The sequence below is a fragment of the Thermobia domestica genome, chromosome 11 (assembly GCF_964235325.1).
Source record: "Thermobia domestica chromosome 11, izTheDome1.hap1.1, whole genome shotgun sequence".
NCBI classification, from domain to species: Eukaryota; Metazoa; Arthropoda; class Insecta; order Zygentoma; family Lepismatidae; genus Thermobia; species Thermobia domestica.
In genome coordinates this window covers 18,136,899-18,155,976 of record NC_137464.1, presented here as the reverse complement: position 1 = coordinate 18,155,976, position 19,078 = coordinate 18,136,899, and the positions used below count along the sequence as shown (strand labels likewise).

General features: G+C 36.5%; 1 protein-coding gene across 1 annotated transcript in view; it reads right to left on the bottom strand.

Moving 5' to 3' along the window:
• Window positions 1–19,078, bottom strand: part of LOC145663933 (cell growth regulator with RING finger domain protein 1-like) — a 97,040-nt gene that overhangs the window by 16,517 nt on the left and 61,445 nt on the right. The window contains exon 3 of the mRNA XM_081730143.1: window positions 2,728–2,899. Within this exon, the coding sequence (XP_081586269.1) occupies window positions 2,728–2,899 (172 nt within the window). The remainder of the gene's footprint in view (window positions 1–2,727; window positions 2,900–19,078) is intronic.

Genomic DNA, 19,078 nt, shown 5'->3' with positions numbered 1-19,078 from the left:
GTAAAACAAAATGGCCCTTTTGTATCCTCCCTCCAAGGATGCTTATTTATGAAACTCAGTTAGGGTGGGGGTCTTCAAGGTCTCAATAGTGGCCGAACTAAACAGCGTTTGTTCCGTGGAGTGTGGTAGCGTTTTGTGGTGTATAATTCTATGCTGTTTTAATTTGTGTTGTGTGATTTGCTTCCTTTTTATCACATAAAAGGTAAGAAGAATCACAGCAAAAACTGGGATTTTAAAAATGATTTTATGAAGAAAGAGATTGATAGTTAGAAACCAAACAATGTAAAATAGGTACCGGTACACAAGCTGCTAACGTTACTGATGTTTCACTAAGTACATTAAAACGTGTTTTGAATGAGTGGGAAAAGGTCAAATTAATAAGAACGAGAATAAGAAGCGAGTACAAAGGAAAACAAAAATCGTACTGGACTATTTTGACAAGTGTGTTGCTCGTCGAACTTGTTCACAATCAGTGACCTTCTGTAAAAGTATTGTTGCAAGTACTTCGAGAAAAGATTAATTTTATTAGAAGTACTTGATCCGGTTCTTAGAATTTCGAGAATAAAGCAAAGAAGAACAGAAGGTGGAAATGATGAAACAGAAGATATGAACGGCATTGAGCCTTCATAAATATTTCAATCTGCATGTATCAATTACGTTGAGTGTTTATCAATCATTGTTAAATTGTATTTATCTTGAACGTTAGGATCCACGTGGGTTAGAAACCCTACCAAAAGACCCCCCCCCCTCTCTCTCCGCCGCCATCTTCCTAACCACTAACGTTCTTCCTACCCTTCCAAGGTCATAGCTTATGCTATACCTCTTGGATTGTACCATGACTGTTAAAGGGTTAATTCGATACCCACTCTTGCTGCTAATTAAAACAATCAATACTTAAACATTTGAAGAGTAAAGGGAAACGGAACAATAACCCATTTTTTGTTGACTTGAGCTGACGACATTTCAACAACTGAAATAAATAAATAATTTAAAAAATGGCTAAAGTTTACAATATTACTTATGAAACACTTCTTCCCCTCCCTCTTGTGGGTGTTTTGTCTGACAGTGTGCTCAAGACTTAATAATGTATTAAGTAGTGACGAACAGGGTCGTGTCGTGGAAAATCAGCGCCCGGGGCGAGAGTATACGGCGGCACCCCCATACATATATTCCAAGCAATTTTTCCTGTCTTTTTTTCCTTTCTCTCCCGAATTTTTCGCCCCCTTACTTCGGCGCCCGGGGCCGTCGCCCCGCTCGCCCCCCACACGGCACGACCTTGGTGACGAAACACCTTTCAATATCTGAGATGTCTGATCACGGAAATTATAATATACCTAGAAGAGCTAGATTTGCGGGTATTCTTACTTGCCTCCTTGCTTTTAAGAAAAAAAAAAAAAAAACTTAAAAATGCAAATTTGAATTTAAAAAATGGAAAAGTTTCCACTCTTTTAGTTCTTTTAGGAATGACTTTAAGAAGAACAATGGTAGTTCTTTTTGGCTTCATCTTTGACTATTTTCCTTTTCTCCAGCGTGCATTTTTATTTTATTTTATTTATTTAACAATCACCAGGTACAGCTCAGAGGCCATTTTATATTGAATATATAACAATAACAATGGAAAGGATTTCGGAAGGTATTGGCCAGGGCCTGTCTAGTAGGTATTATCTCGGGTATTTCCTGGTAGGACAGAAAATCCCTGAAAAAATGTCAAGATGGTCGGCGGCGGGAATCGAACCCACGACCTCCCAAATGTGAAGCCAATGGTCTACCATTTGAGCTACTTCGCTCGGTAAGATTATCGTTTGAGATTTCTCTTTTTGAATAGCTCCTGATGAGAAACCTAAGCCTCGAAACATTTGGAATGTGGCTTTTTTCGAAAATACAAGTATGGTTTCCTCTGAAATTCACCTTATCACTTCTTCTAACACTATTAGTCTTTCTGCTATTAATGCTGGAAGTTCAAGGCTTGTTTTGCTTGTTTTCGTGTCTACTTTCAACCCCCAAGCGCTGTAATAGGAAATATGAAATATCATTTATATATATATATATAATGATAATAATGCATGTTGTGATGTATGGTTGCAAAATATAGTCGCTTACTGTGAGGAAAGAACGCAGACTGGAAGTATTTCCTGAGAATATTCGGACCCACAAGGAACGGGAATGGAAAACAAGGTACTGCCAAAATTATACCGTTTACCTAATAATATGCAAAATCTGAGGCCGAGTCTGAAATATGCTTCTGTTAACGGTTCTGTTCGGAACCATTAAATATACAAATGAAGCAGAATTCCAAAAACTTACAGGTTTTAGTTCTCATTTTCACATTGGGTCAATTTTTCCTTATATGGAAAGTCCATCCTTAAAGATGCTTTTTAACGAGCCTTCTACTCGAATTAATACAATATAAGCCTGTACGAATCATGCCACTCCACCAGGGGCGGATCCAGGACCGACTTCGGGGGGGGGGTTGTCATACTGCTACTTTTAAGGGCTTCAAACTTGGGGATGGGTTTTATTTACATATATAAAATAAGAAAGCTTCCTCTTCTGGGGGGGGGGCGATCGCCCCCCCTGGATCCGCCCCTGCACTCCACATTGTTGTTATGTTGTGTAAAGGTGACTTGGAAAGGTATACGTGTAATATAAGGTATAACTGCAATTGCCATAATTGAAAATAATGTAAACGTTGTCTAATATAGATCAAGCACACTATAAAAAGGATACTGGTAACATTGTCCTTTAACTTGATAATATTCCTTCATCATTATGCCATTTTCTATGCTGCCTTGCAAGGAATGCCAAGAACGCCATAAGAACAGATGCAGCTCGCGTATGGAAACTCCCCAGTATGCCTGTAGTGTGTATGGAACTTGACTTGAAACAGTACAATAAAGACCTGTAAGAAAAAAGAAAAATCACAATGTAAATATATAGCTGGTTTAGTACACTGTTAAGTAAACTTTTTTATATGTCGCACCTTCTCGAGAAAAGTGACACAAGGCAAAAAACCTAAAGGTCCAAACTCGTATCCCTCGCAAGAAAAATGGCATAACTCGTAACTTGTTTTAAAGTTATTTTATAATCACATTTTTTTTTTATGTGTAAAAGTGTTGTAAATATAGCTTTAAAATTATCCCGAAATCAGAGTGTATTAGAACAAAAATGACAAATTTCGTGTTATGTCACTTTTCTCGCGAGGGATACGAACTTGGACCTTAAGGTTTTTTGACTTGTGTCACTTTTCTCGAGAAGGTGCGATGTTGTTTGTGAACATACTCACTAAGAATGACAATTTACACAATCAATGAAACTGAGCAGAATACTTAAATAAGATATAACTATCCAAAGTCAAATCTCTCGAATGAATATTCTGCATTAAAGGAGTAAATTTTACATGTTAAATCAAAGTCGTGAAATATTCTTAACTTTTTATCACATAGTAATTAAACTAATAGTGTATAAGAAGCTTCGGATACAGAAATGTCATCTTGCCATTTTTATTTTCATTTAGTTGCATGTGCATACATACCTGAATTATTCTCATACCTAAGCGTTATTTCACCATTAATTACGAGAGAGGATCAGAAACTAAGTTTACAAGTCCGATACTTTTGGAGTTTCGTCTGTTATAGAGGAAGAGTGTACGGTAGTTTTAATATAAGGAGTTCGCAACTGTGCCGAGTTTCAACCACCCGCCACCTATCGCGCTAGTTGTAGGTAAACACAAATGGCGACTCGTTTGGAAAACTGATCTCGCGAAGAAGTCCGCTCAGTTGTTTAATTTCTGTGGGCGAAACATGGAACCGCGGCTGAAATTCACCGGCATCTGGTAGAGGTATACGGAGAGACTGTAATGTTGCGTCAGCATGTCGCAGAATGGTGTTGAAAGTTTGCGTCTGGTAGAGAAAACGTTACCGATGAGGAGCGCAGTGGCCGAGCCACCACGGCATCAACAGATTTAAACACAGGTCGCGTGGAGGAGTTGATTGAGGTCCTCCCTACAGCCCGGACCTCGCTCCAAGCAACTTTCACCTGTTCCCGCACCTCGGAGGCAGTCGCTTCACTTTCTCGACGAGGAGGTGAAACATTTCGTGACAACGTGACTGAACACAAAACGACAGGATTTTTACCAGGAGAGAATCTTCAAACTCATCCCACGATGCGATAAGTGTCCCACGATGCGAGACTATGTCGAAAAATAACCTAATGTATATATTATCCGTTGGTTGTATTGATTGTATAAAATAATATATTCATGTTTCACTGCAGGCTTTGTAATCTTACATTCTGATCACTCCTCGAATATCTAGACAATGCACCAAATTATTATTATTCACTAGATTATTATAACCAAAACACAGTTTTGCCACACGATTAATATAAAATAGTGGAAACTTTAGTTTACTTGTAAGAGCTGTTTTTCTTTATTACCACCAAGATGCCAGTGACAAGAAATGTAACAGATACTAAGTGAGCTACCGCGTGGCTATATGCTTACTGTACATGGCTTCGATGCGGAAGGCCCGTGTTCGATTCTCGCTGGGAGTATGATTCGGATCTCCTGTTAAGCTGTAAACTCGAGTCTCATATAGCCTCGTTCCTGAAAGGAGGGTTAAACTTCAATTCAATCATAACGGAAACTAGGAAATAGTCCGTTCTTCGCACGAAAAAAAAAAAGAAGGCTACTGGAGAACATTTATTTATTTACAAACATATTTCCAGATACAGCTTACAGTGGAATATCTAACAAATCTAAGAGATGATACACAATGCAATAATAATAATAATAATAATAATATGCAAGAAAGGTTGACAACAGCTAACTAAAGTTTATCCACTAAAATGACGTAGTGCAGGGTTATATGCAGCTTCAGAATTAAATAAATCTATGGGTGTATGTGACATTTCATTGTATAGTTTACTTTACGAAGCCTGTAGAACAGAACGTTGAACTATTGAAAGTCTAGGTGAAAATGAAAAAGATGTATGTGTTTGTTTGAAGGGAGTTTGGAAATACAATATTGAAAGTGTTTCGGACCCGAGTTGCCCATGTGTGAGTTTTGTACAGATATTTGAGGTCACTGATTTTATGACGAGTGTCAGGTAGTTGAATATTTAGTGCTTGTAACAGTTCGTGTTTTTAAGGTGTACTACTGCAAGGAAGTTTACAGTAGAACTGAGTTTAGTCGGGATTGGTTTGTAGGAGCTGTGATTGCCCAGATAGGTGAACAATATTCCAATTTAGGAGAAATTATTGTCTTGTAGAAAGTTGCTAAGCAGGAGATGTTCCGTATTTCTGTTAATCTCTACAGAAATCTGTTTATATTTGAACGATTATTTTTTTTTTAAAAAAAATTCTGGTTTCTGGATACTCGTTGGTGCAAGTAGGAACTCGGTCGAGTGGTTCAAGAGTTATAAAGTCACAAACTTACGTCACTTTCATTTATATATCTATATCTATCTATCTATATAGATAGATAGATATAGATAGATATACAGTGAAGCCTCTACTAACGGACACCTCTATAAAGCGGACACCTCCCATAACGGACATATTTTGTAATCCCCAAACACTGTAATAGGAAAAAACATATTAGCAAACCTCTCTAAAGCGGACACTCTCTAGTACGGACACGGACAGTCTTTCTTGTCTTTTATAGGTATTATTTACCTCCGTATTACGGACACTTTCTCTAGAAACAAGTTGGAAAGTGCACTAAAAATACACTTTTAGTAATTCATACGTATGTCATCAAGGAAGAACATGTAGGTGTGACAACATTTTGCCTCGTCAACTGTCTGTTCAGCAACCCAGAGGAAGGGTCTCTGTTTCACAACACCCTCATATCCTTTGCTTGCATTCCACTCCTACCCAACCTGCTTCAGAAACAAAAGTGATTGACCAGTTGCCCACTGTTTGGAATGACACATCATTCTATTGTTCCGCACGAATCTCTAACCAAACAGAAGACAAGTTTGGTATTTTTGACCACGGGTACGCATATTGTCTTAAAAAAAAAAAAGTCATTGCTGGACTGCAATTAACTCATAAATTAAAGCAACACACAAAAAACGTAGTAAGTAGCGATAAGTGTAAAGTGCAGAAAACTATAACATCTTATCCCCATGTTGTGCCTCGAAATGGATGGCGCAAGCTAATGCAGGTACAGTAACATTTTGGTAATATTCATAAGCACGTGATTCATGCAAAAATATTTTTTTTCTAATTGCATATTACCTTGTTTATTACTTTACGTAAGAAAGTATTGAAACCTCTCTTAGGCGGACACCTCCCTATAGCGAACAATTTTTGATTCCCCACGGCTGTCCGCTTTAGAGAGGTTTCACTGTATTAACTATCTGAGACATACTGTCCTTCTTACCTGTCTGATATGTTGAAGGCATACAATAAGCAAAATAGCAAGAAACAACATCACGAGTCCCTAGATTTAATCATTTAAATATATAAATATAACAACACGTTCATAAAACACTAGCACAGCAAAACTCAGCAGAAACAAAAACATAATACAAAAGGAACGGAAAAAGAATCCGATGCAACACACTTCGAGAGCGATTGTATGCCAAGATAGCCAACCCCTACATTAATCATTGAGCACTGGCACCAATACGATACACTAAACTTGAGCTTACAATATGCGGACAAATCACGAATTTCGGAAAATACCTGTATATGCGGACGGAAATTTCTATTCATAATATGTGGACATGTCCGCATAAATGCTAACGTGTGGTAACCCTACAATGGAGTGGATTTCCTCTATTTGAATAATTTTCTAGCACTCAAAAACAAAAGTTACATCTGATTTGACGGAAATATTTAGGTTAAAGTTTTGGGTCTCCCAGAAATACAATCCTAATTACACTGCCGCATTTGAATTATCTAAATGCGCGTTAAATGCATAGCCATCTTTCACGTCACTTTCTACGAATCGAGATAACGTTTAACACATGGGCTGAAAAGTCCCGGGCCTAACAAAGAAAACACCGTTTTTTTAGTTCAAAATTAGCTTTATTCATCAACGTAATCTCCATGAAGAGCAACGCAATCAGTCCAGCGCCGCTCTAACATTTCAATACCACTTTTGTAGAACGATTTATCTTTTGCCTCAAAATAGGCCTCAGTTGCAGCGATAACCTCTTCATTCGTGCGAAATTTCTTACCGGCGAGCATTTTTTTCAGGTCTGCGAACAGCCAGTAGTCGCTGGGAGCCAAATCTGGCGAATACGGTGGATGTGGGAGCAATTCGAAGTTCAATTCATGTAGTTTTGCCATTGTTTTGATTGACTTGTGACACGGTGCGTTGTCTTGATGATACAAAAGTTTTTTCTTTGCCATATGCGGTCGTTTCTTTGCAATTTCGGCCTTCAAACGCTCCAATAACGCTATATAATAGTCACTGTTAATGGTATGTCCTTTCTCAAGATAGTCGATGAAGATTACACCACGCACATCCCAAAATACCGAGGCCATAACCTTGCCAGCCGATTGTTGTGCTTTCGGGCGCTTTGGACGCGGTTCACCAGTTGCTGTCCACTCAGATGCCGATCGTTTTGATTCCGGAGTGAAGTGATGGATCCATGTTTCATCGATTGTCACATATCGACGCAAAAATTCCGGTTTGTTACGTTTAAACATGGCCAAACACTGCTCAGAAGCATCAACACGTTCTTGTTTTTGGTCAACAGTGAGCAAACGCGGCACCCACTTTGAACAGAGCTTTCTCATAGTCAAATGCTCATGCAATATAAAGCCAACACGTTCTTTTGATATCTTTACGATGTCAGCTAACTCACGCACCTTCACTTTTCGATCATTCAAAACAGGTTTGTGGATTTTTTTTTTTTTTATGTTTTCTGATGTTACTGCCTCATTTGGACGTCCACTGCGTTCTGCATCATCGGTGTCTCTACGACCACGTTTGAAGTCAGCAAACCAACGTTTTATTGTTGTTTCTGATGGAGCGGAGTCCCCAGAACACTTTTCAAGCCATTGCTTCGCTTAAACGGTATTTTTTCCCATCAAGAAGCAGTGTAAAATTAAAACACGAAATTGTTTTTGATCCATTGTTTTGAAACTAACACAAGTAGGGTCACTCTTAGCACAATAACTCACAGACGAATGAATAGAATATCATGAAATTCTCACAGCTGTCTTGTGAAGGTTAGTATTCACTGAAAACAAGGTGAATGCAATACAACTAGCGCCATCTATGTGTTAGGCCCGGGACTTTTCAGCCCATGTGTTAAGACAAAAAAAGATTGACACTGTCCATCGCAGATTTATTCCGGAATGAAATATGGGAGCCCCAGTTAAAAAAAAAAAAAAAACCCTTAGTGAAGCTAGTATCCACGGATTACAACGCCATCTATCACGAATCAAAAAATCGAATAAAATTTAATTATTGTTTACAGTAGAATTCGAATCTGCAATAAGAAACGGAGGGCCCATTTAATCTTTCAAAAGTTGCCCCATCCCATGGGGAGAGGAGGCTTATTTTTTTAAGTAAGTAAATTTCCCCTTTCACAGTAGTAACTTTTTATTTCGAAGTTTTTTTTTTCGTTCGATGCTCATTTCTTGATATTTTGCAATGTGAAGTTAAAAACTCACCCTGTATATTACAAATATGGCAACAAAGTGATCTCGAACTTTTGCCTACTGGGTACGTAACGATTCATTCTCTTAAATCAAAATTAAATGAATGTTTAATTTATATTCCTTTAGAATGGTATATCAAGTACTCTCAAAAACTGTCCGGTGCTTGGGGTCCCTGGTTCGATCCCAGCTCGCGCCGTGTGGACTTTGTGGTGGACAAACACCGTGCTCGTGGGTTTTCTCGGGGTTCTCCCACTTTCTTCATTCCACCATTTCACTCATCTCTCCTCATCACCGTCTCCTTTAGCCTAACCGGCATAATCGTGGGACGTAAAACTAAAGATTTCATTTCATTTTCTCAAAAACTGTTGAAAAACTTTTGCGCAAGAGATGCCGTTAGTGTGCCAATTAGCAGGGTATATAAGTTGCAGCGGGTCAAGCATAACGTCATTTTGAAGCTGATAGCTGAAGCTAGTAGATGAACAAAAAGTGGTGGAATTCTTATCATCAGATGTCAGGTACTGGACTGTGAAGATGAGTGGAATTTCCACAAAACTGCTCTACACTTTACAATTTTATGTGGATAAAGTGCAAATCCTCCGAAGACCTACGAAGAAATTTATACTGTTTATGGGCAAGATATGTTATAAAAAACAACCGAAATATAATTCAGTCGCTCTCGTTCTCAGAATTTTGAAGTCAGAGTTGCTTCTCGCAGTTGGAAACCAATCACAGCAAAAGTGGAGCATGAATGGCATGTAAGCAGTCATAACATCGCCAATGATCTAAACATCCATCACCAGTGGTCGAAGTGAGACGGTATGCGGTGGTATGCCATACTGCCTCTGTTTTTTCAGTGATGAAAGCATACCACCTCTGGTTTTTCACTGATCAAGACATACCGTCACTGGAGAGTAGATGCTAAATACTTTTAGTAAATCTATTTTTATACACAATAATTGACGAATAGATTTGCAGGTATGTTGAAATAATTTCTAAGTTGACAACACCGACATTTGTGTTATCTTTTTCCTACATTTTGTTTTTAAAATGAGGTGTCTTCAAAGAAGCTCATCTAGTTTATATTTTGATATACCATGTTGAATTGTTTCTTTCGTATGTATGTGTGTCTTCTTGTCTTAATTCAAATAAATGTTGTGTTTTGAGCATGGGCGGATTCAGGGTTTATCTGTTGAGGGGACGGATCTTTCGGGGAGTCCGAAGTTTTCCGCAAGAAATTGTTAATATAAAACTAGGGTTTTAGCATTTTCTATAATGCAACGTAAGTGGATACTTTTTTTTTCTGAAAGTTTTTGGCGGGGGATTGAAGTCTCTCCATGCCCCTTCCCTGTAACTACAGAAAAGCTCTCCAATGGTTTTCAGTCATTATGTAAATAGAAATGCAATCACTGTACTTCAAAATGTAGATAGCTGGTATGTGAAGTCAAAATCTTAATAAAACATACCGCCTCTGTTTTCTTCCCACTTCGAACACCGTCCATCACCGAACAATTGGAAGCTAGCTAGAAAAAGAAATAGAAGCTTGACGTTTGGGTGCCACATGATCTGATCCGAGAAACTTTGCTCAATCGAATTTCTACCTGTGCATCTCTACCGAAACGTAATGAACTCGAGCCATTTCTGAACCAGTTGATCACGAATGATAAAAATGGATATTCTACGACAACAATACGCAAGAATGATCGTGATCAAAGCGAGAAGCTCCCCACACTGCAGTGCGGCCACCCAGCAAAAATATTTCGTACTAACCTATGCAGAAAAAAGTACTAAAATTTTATCTGCTCCCTTTTCATCATATTTATGATATTTTACGATATTAATATAATACTAAGAAGGTTTCTAGCATCCCCCTGACCTGTGAGTGGGGGAGTGACCCCTAAATTCTTGAAAGAACCCAAACTTGAAATTTTTTACAGTCAAAATTCGTTGCAAACCGTGCAAACCACTTACACCCTCCCAATTTTGACTTTACACCCCCAAACTAAAAATTCTGGCGGAATCCCTACTTAATTGTCGTATTAGAACTCACTGTAAAACCACTGAAGTAACACAAGTGTAACAAATATTGAGGACGTCGGGAGAAAACAAAAAAATACCATAAAATGGGCTTATTGAGAAATCAAGTTTTAAGTCCGCTCTTATAAATACTACTCTACAGGAAGGGGGGGCCAGAAAATAATTACCAAGTTTCGTACATTGCCAAATTTTCACCTTTTTCTCTCCCAAATGTAATTATAAGAAAAGAAGAGGAGGAGAAAAGTACTAGATATGTTGGTGAACGTTAGATCTAGTACGAAAGTACTACCGGTGGTCACGTTGTTTTGACCTTCCGTGTATTACAAAATAACATTTTAATTCTTAATCCGAGTATTTCACCAATGAAATTCGCCGCTGATCCAATCTAAAAGCTTTCTTTGTCATAACCAAGCTGCAAGATTGTTAAACATCCAGTCCGTGAGCAGGAAGATCATATCACAAAAACAATTCAATTTTCAGCATTAACAAGTTTGTTCGTCTTGACTCTGACTTGTGAGTCATAGCTACAGCTGAAATAAATTACATAACACGTTTTTATTGTCTGCTGCTTATGTCGGTTGAAGAGCGCATGGAAGGGAAAAAAAAGAAGAAAAAAAGCTCCATTCCATTCACTTAAATGTTGACGTTCGGGGCGTGCGGTTATCGAGAACTTTCCATCCAAAGCAACGCTCTTGTGCTCCGGTGAAGACGCTCACAGTAAACGTTATGTAACACCACCCACAGGGAAAGTTAACTGTATTCGCAAGTGTACACTTCAAACAACTTATGACGGTTGACATAATATACGTAATAATCGCATAACAGAAATATAGCATAAAGACTTCCAGTTAAGATCACGAGATTTGGTAGATACCAACACTGAACACACTTCCCGCTTTTTGATCTACGAATTGGTCGGATACCAACACATGTGAGAAAAGAACTATTTTTGATAGTTCAGTGAACATCTGTTTTCTAACAATGTGATAAAAATCGACATTATTATTATTATTATTATTATTATTATTATTATTATTATTATTATTATTATTATTATTATTATTATTATTATTATATTAGCGTTTAACGAAAAAACTGCCCAGAAATACAAATTGATAAATCTCGTTGAGCTGAATAAAATGATACGGGAAGTTTGAATCCTCATGCGTAGTTGCCTAGATAATTAATAAAACGACTTTTTTTATAATCATAAAACATGTATAATTAACCACTATCCTCTTCAAAATTTTGGCTCTGATACTAGCAAGGCGACAGTACACAGTATGGTTAAGAAGATATAGCCCTTACTTATGATTAACAGTTTTACGTTTGTAGAACTCTAATATTGTCCAGAGATGAAACACGCACCGCTCGATAGATGATATCAAGCGGGAGGGATACATTCTTATGCGTACTTTTCGATAAAAACGAATTTTATGGAGCTAAAAAAAAAGTCATTCTTTGCCAGTAACTGACAATTTTTATGTTGCTAGTACAAATGTTTATTTATTTACGTACTGTATGTATGTAAACATAAAATAAACTGTAGACTAGGAGACTGTATCTATTATTTGTTCGTTTTCCTCCACGAGTGATATGCATTATCACACACATGTAAACTTACCACTTTTATAACATTATCCCCCTTATGTAGAGTCGTTTTGACGTATGATTAGCGTCGTACTAAAGGTCTGACTACTGCAGGAAACATATGTCAGTCAAACTCTTTAGTATGACACTAATCACGCGTCAGAAGGACTCTGCACAAGGCCCTATTATACTTAGAGGTTTCGTATTACATTCAAACATTTTAGGGATTTTTCCAGTACTATCAAATATTAAAGACACATTTCTTTAAACAATATTGTTAATTACTACTGAGGATTAAAATGACTTTTTACGGTATTAATTTTTTTTTACTACTAATTTGAATTTATACTTCGAAGATTTTCGACAACTTACGAATTTCTGCGCTATAATTCTGAATATAATAATACAAAAATATTTGTGTTTTACTTCAATATACAAGGTGTCCTAAAAGTAGGTATACACTCCTGCATTGACCATTGATCAAGTATAACATTCTAGCTTATGGGTTTATTTGCTTGGGCTGTTCCAGGCTTAAGGTATAAGTAGTAAAAAGACATTAAGAACAAATAATAAAGAAAATAGGTCAACCTGTTTGATAACAATAAGAAATCATGTAAAATACATTGAGCTGATCAGTACAGTACCGGTACTGTATACCTACTTTTGAGCCACCCAGTATAGACAAATATTTTAGTTCCGAATATCCAATTTCACATTAAGATCTATGATTAGGAGCCAGTGCCTCATAATCCTACTCTATGCTTAAAGCGAGATCTGGTTGCTCTTGAAATGATCACACGTATTATATAACTGACGAAGCTTCAGATTCTGTTGGGTTGTTCTGACAAAACTGGAATATTTTCGAAGTATCGCATATAATCCTGACTTGTTGTTACAATAACGTATATGCATTACTAATTTATCTAAAAGTACAAGAATAACAACAAACTGTATTAATTAAATTGACGGTAAATGAAGTTTCTGTCCAACATTCGGATGCATCACGTTGTTGGAAACTCCTCCTCGATCCTCTAGATACGTTTGGCCAAATTTGCGTTTATTTCTAGTTATAATCTTACCTTGCTTTACACGTTTTTCGCTTGTTTGTTAAGCGCTATCTAAATAAACGAGAAAATGGGAAATACAAACAAATTTATGGAAAGAGTAAGTATTTCAGTTTAACGTCTCACGATTATGTCCTTTAGCTAGAGGAGAAGGGTGATTAAGGCAAGTGAATAATCATGGAAGAATTAGTGGAATGATAATGTAGGAGAAACGGGAGTACCCCGAGAAAACGCACGGGCACGATTATGGAAAAATAAACTTCGTGAAACATCTTAACAACAGTATAATAACATATACAAAAGTTATTGCGATTGTCGCGATTACACCAAATAGGTTCTGGTTTTATCTCAGCCCAGCTATACTATAATTCCCTTACGTAATTTCTTCATGTTCGTCAGAAGATAGAAATTTTTTTCGCACAACAGCTCATTTGTTATTTAGAACTCATTTCCCCTATTACATAAGAACCATTACATTCATCCAAAGTGGTATTAATGTTTCAAAACAATCTAATGAAAATTATTACCACAATCTCAATTTTATATTTCTATTCTTCTTCTTCTTCTTCTTCTTATTATTATTATTATTATTATTATTATTATTATTATTATTATTATTATTATTATTATTATTATTTTTTTTTTTTTTTGGCGTGCCCACATTTTCCCCAAATAGACTTATCGATTAAAACTATGAACTTCATCTGTATTTTCACTCTGCACATTTTTCTGTCTCACTAATTTAATCCAATGTTGTTATCCGCACTATATTCCGGGTTTGGAGAGTTATGCGTTAGGTCTATTTAATTTTCTCTAAATTTGATTGTTCGTTTGTCTGTCACCTCACTACATATCCCCCCCCCCAAAAAAAAATCTCTTCGGAGAACATCAACCCAACTTTCACGCTTATAGAGACTAGCAGCCACATTTATACTTATGCTTCCTTACATTGTGACTTTGCCCCTACGGATAAAATTTTCTGAAAAAATGCATGATCACCACAAAATTCAGAAGATCAGGCAGATTTCTTTCCATTCATGTCTTATACTTTTCGTCCATTAAGATATATCTTCAACTTTACAATCTTATATAACGTTCCGATTTCTCCAAGACAATTCTATTACCTATCTATTTTAACTGAATAATACACTTTCTTAAATTCTATTAACAGTCTACCGTCAGCTTTCTATTTACAGACGAGGGAGTTTTTATTACAATTTGACCAATGTAATAATAATGTCTGCGATAAATATTTATTTCTGGAAACTATTTTGAAGTTCATTGCCTTATTATTTTGCATTCACAAGAAACCGAAAAAACGAGTTTTTAATCAAGGATAGCGGGGGCAGGTATCTTAGAACAATAAACACGTTTTCCCAGCATTATATTTGTAATCCTTTTGTTTTGTTTTCCCTCTGAAACTGCTCGTACGAACAATTATTTACTAAAGTTTGTTTTCAGGTATTTGTAAATACGCTGCTTGGCTTTTCTACGCAGTTCTAGCTGTTTACAATTGTTTTGTCACTGACAAATTCATACTCAGCAACGTGATACAACATATTAAAAAACGAAAAATGAAATGAAATGAAATATTTCAGTTTTACGTCCCACGATTATGCCGGTTAGGCTAAAGAAGACGGTGATTATGAGAAATGAATGGAATGGTGGAATGAAGAAAGTGGGAGGAAACGGGAGAACCCCGAGAAAACACATGAGCACGGTGTTTGTCCACCACAAAGTCAACACGGCGCAAGCTGGGATCGAACCAGGGACCCCAAGCACCGGAGGTGAGCGCTCTACCACTGAGCCACCGCGTAGATAAGAGATAATGAAATGTAACTTACCAGAATGATAGATCATGTTATTCTACACTCGAAAACAAGTATCGGAAGAATTTTCAGTGTTGTCATTCGTAGAAATTACAGTGCAGCCAGAATATGAATTACCCCAAAATCTAGGTTAAGACAGCGACTAGAAAAATGAACTGAACAGTAATTGATGACTTATCATGTCTTGGCTTCTTGTTAATTACTTTTTAAATAATATTTGTATTTATCTTGTAATAAACAGAAAGCTATTAAAATTACACTTTCCTGAAATTTTGTGTCATGCACGAACACCTAGAGGGGAATATTGTTTTACATAGTCTGCAATATAACCAGAACAATAGTGTTACCAACTCAATAAAAAGATTTTTTTTCAAGTGGTCCTAAGGACTAAAATAAGAAAGTTTTTAAACTAAGGGCGTTAAAGTATCACAAACATAGAAAAACATCCAAATTTTGGAGGGCTGTATAACAGTAATAGCGCAAGTGACACGGACGTTAATGCATATCCAAAGTACTTTAGTACCGAATAGGTCTACCACCGCTATTATATGACGTATTTCGAACAAGCTGGAAAAAGTTACGAGGAACTGAAAAGTTGACGTTTTTTAGATGACTTTATTTCAAACAAGTGTTTAGATAATTATCACACCCAATTCTGTAGATGGTTTTCAACAGACAAAGACTATAATGCCGTGTACAGCAATTTGATATCCCACACCATTCCGGAGATATAAAAATGGTTAAAATCATTTGCTAAATTGTTTAAAATGGTATATTAGCGGGAACTTCTTAGAACAATTTTGACTTACTTTGCTTTTAGAACATTACAACAACCCTTTTAGGTATGTGTAATTACAAGTTTTTGGCAACTACATTTATTTAAGCAGTGTTACAAACTTCATCATTATTTACTATATCTAGAGAACGGTTTGAAGTATGAAGCTGCTGTAAACAGCATTTTAATTTTTGTATATTTTGACAATCATTAATGCAATTGGAGAGGTATTTATCTAAGGAATTTCTCGAATATATAGGCTTCCAAATCACACGCAGGCAGAAGGTGCTAAGAATACTTAAGTGTTACAGACTACGTTGCAATTTAAAACTAACCACTAACCATTATTACGTATAATGCGAAATTACTGTTATTAGAAGCAAGAGGATTATGGAAGATCAACTGGAACATCACGAAATAAGCGAAACAGGAAGAAAAGAAGATGAACTGATCAAGGAGTATGTTCAGAAGAAAAGAAGTATGTTCACCTATCCTATTACAGAGAATCAGATTGTGAAAGACTGGTGGTATTGGATTTCTTATCAATGAAAAACTGAATAGCAATGTTTTGGAGATAATACATCTAGTCAAGTGCCAAAGCTTGACTTTTAACTCTCCCGTATATATCGAAAGTGCTCGAAATATTTTCTTCTGAGTTAGGCGCCAGTTCCGAAAACTAGGTAACACAATAACATAAATCCAATTTGTTACATAATCCAAATATGTTTTCCCTTATATTGTCTAGGCGCCAATTGTAAGCTAATTTTTCGTACAAATTTAAAAGGAAATAAAAATAAAAAAATAAAAAGAATAATTTACAACTAGTGCACCTATCATGTTCTGTTATTAGCTACATGTTTCTATAATTATTATTTTTGTTTCTTTCTGTGTCAGTAATATCACTTTTAAGTCAGCGAAAGAATGTACTTGTGTGATCTGCCTTAGGCAAGTGCACTGTCTCGTATTTTTAGTTGTCACGGCGACCAGGAATCTTCCAAGCATGAGCATATACGCGGATCTATTTATCGCAAAATCAACGGAGTTTAGGGTAGCCTGTGACCCGTACCATCACTGGACAGTGCACAGTATGGCTAATAAAATAAGCCCAAAATTACGGTTAACCCTGACACTTTAATATGTGTTTAATATTGTCTAAAGACGAAGCGTATAATAAACGGTAGATCATACGAAACTAAACACAATTACACACTTAGGGCAGAGGCGTCATTTGGGGAGGGCAGTGGGCAAGTACTTCCCCTGAGTTTAAGAAACACATGGTTTTTAATCAATTTATACTATTATACTAATACAGAAATAAGCGTGAAACTAAATCGGTTTAAAATTACGTTACTAACTTGAAGTTAAATTTTCATGTAATTTTGGAGAGAATTTATAAATTGTTTACACTGTAGAGCTGAAGATGTCTTTCACCACTGTTAAATTTTCCCCTGTACTTCTTATTCGAAATCGCTAGTCTAACACATAGCTTACCATACGAAATTGCTTTGTTTGTTTATTTTGTTCTATGTTTCAATTGTACTCATGAACAAACAGTCTTCTGAACTCCGCAATACTGTAGTTAACCAGCTTCTACAACGACTTCGGAAAAATAAGTTTTACAACTCCAACAATTCTTTACATTTTCCCTTCTAATTTTGCAGTAAACTTCAAAATTTTGGCATGCTGCATGACGCACCATAATTCCGACTATAATATTTCATAAATAAATATTATTCTGCAAATAAAATCTGTAAATCCTGCATGTTTTACGAAATGATACAGATTTACACGCTTTACAAGAATTATGTAAATAAACAGTATGCAGTTTGCTTTACATGCCTAATCACATTTGAACTTCAAATAGCGGTAATGGTGATAAAAAGATACCACAGCCTGAGGACAACCTTAGGTATAGCTCTAAATCTGAAACTTAACAGAGATAGTTGAGTTGATTTTGAGTTTAACGTCCCGTTCAGCAACGAGGCCATATGATATGTGAACCTACTGATTAACGTGGAATCCGAACCACATGAGCTCCTGCCGGGAATCGAACCCGGGCCTCCCACGCCAAAGGCGCGTACGCTAACCGCTTAGCCACGGAGGAGCTCCCTTAACAGAGATACTTAGCGGAGGTTGCAGCAGTGTGTGCTGCGAGGAGTCGTACTTCCATTCTATGCCATATGAGTTTGCATTGGATAACATCGTGCCCATGAATTTTACTCGGGATTTTTTCGTTTCCTTCCATCAATCATCCAACAATCATTCGCTCTCGCCAATCAACCGTCTCCTTTAGACTAAAGGACATAACCATGACACGTTAAAAATAGATTGAATTTCAAATAAATAAAAACAACGAACAATTATCAGAATTTAACACTCATTGCATTCTAATTTTAAATATATAGACCAACAACATTTAAAACTTGATTTTTCTCCATATTTTCAACTCAGGAACAATAATTAAAATACTTAAGATTCCACTTGGCTGGTCTCATTGTAAATGAAAATACAAGTAAAAATGTGACTAACTAGGGAAAGTCACGAGGTGCTACTGTGACTTCATATTGATATTATGCTCAATCGACTTGTTTTTACTACGCAAACGGAGAAATCCTCGATCTCAAGCATGTTTGAATTACGAGCGTTAAATTTCAAAATTGAACAAGTTTTTTTTTTTTTTTTTTTTTTTTTTTTTTTTTTTTTTTTTTTTTTTTAAGTAGCGATCAGATATTGAAACACCGTCTTCCACAATTCATAAGCAGAAGCCGACTGGGTTCGGAGTCCTGTTCAAGTTAGTTCAGCAGTTAAGCGTTTCGGGGACAAATGCCATTGTTCAATTTGAAGGTAGTCACACAGGAAAATGATATTTGAATGACAATATAGTCGAATAGAGTTGGCAAATACCGGTACATTTTATCAGGCTATTGACCCGGTGTGCCAAACAGAAGGCAATTTGTAATTTGTAAGACGCTACTACCCTTCACCTCCTCCCTAATAAGTGCCCTTATCTTGCAGAATGCGTAAGTTTTGATCTCACCACTATGCTGGGCGCTCAAGTAAACCCCCACTACCAAAGATGAAGCGTATATATATATATATATATATATATATATATATATATATATATAGATAGATAGATAGATAGATAGATAGATAGATAGAT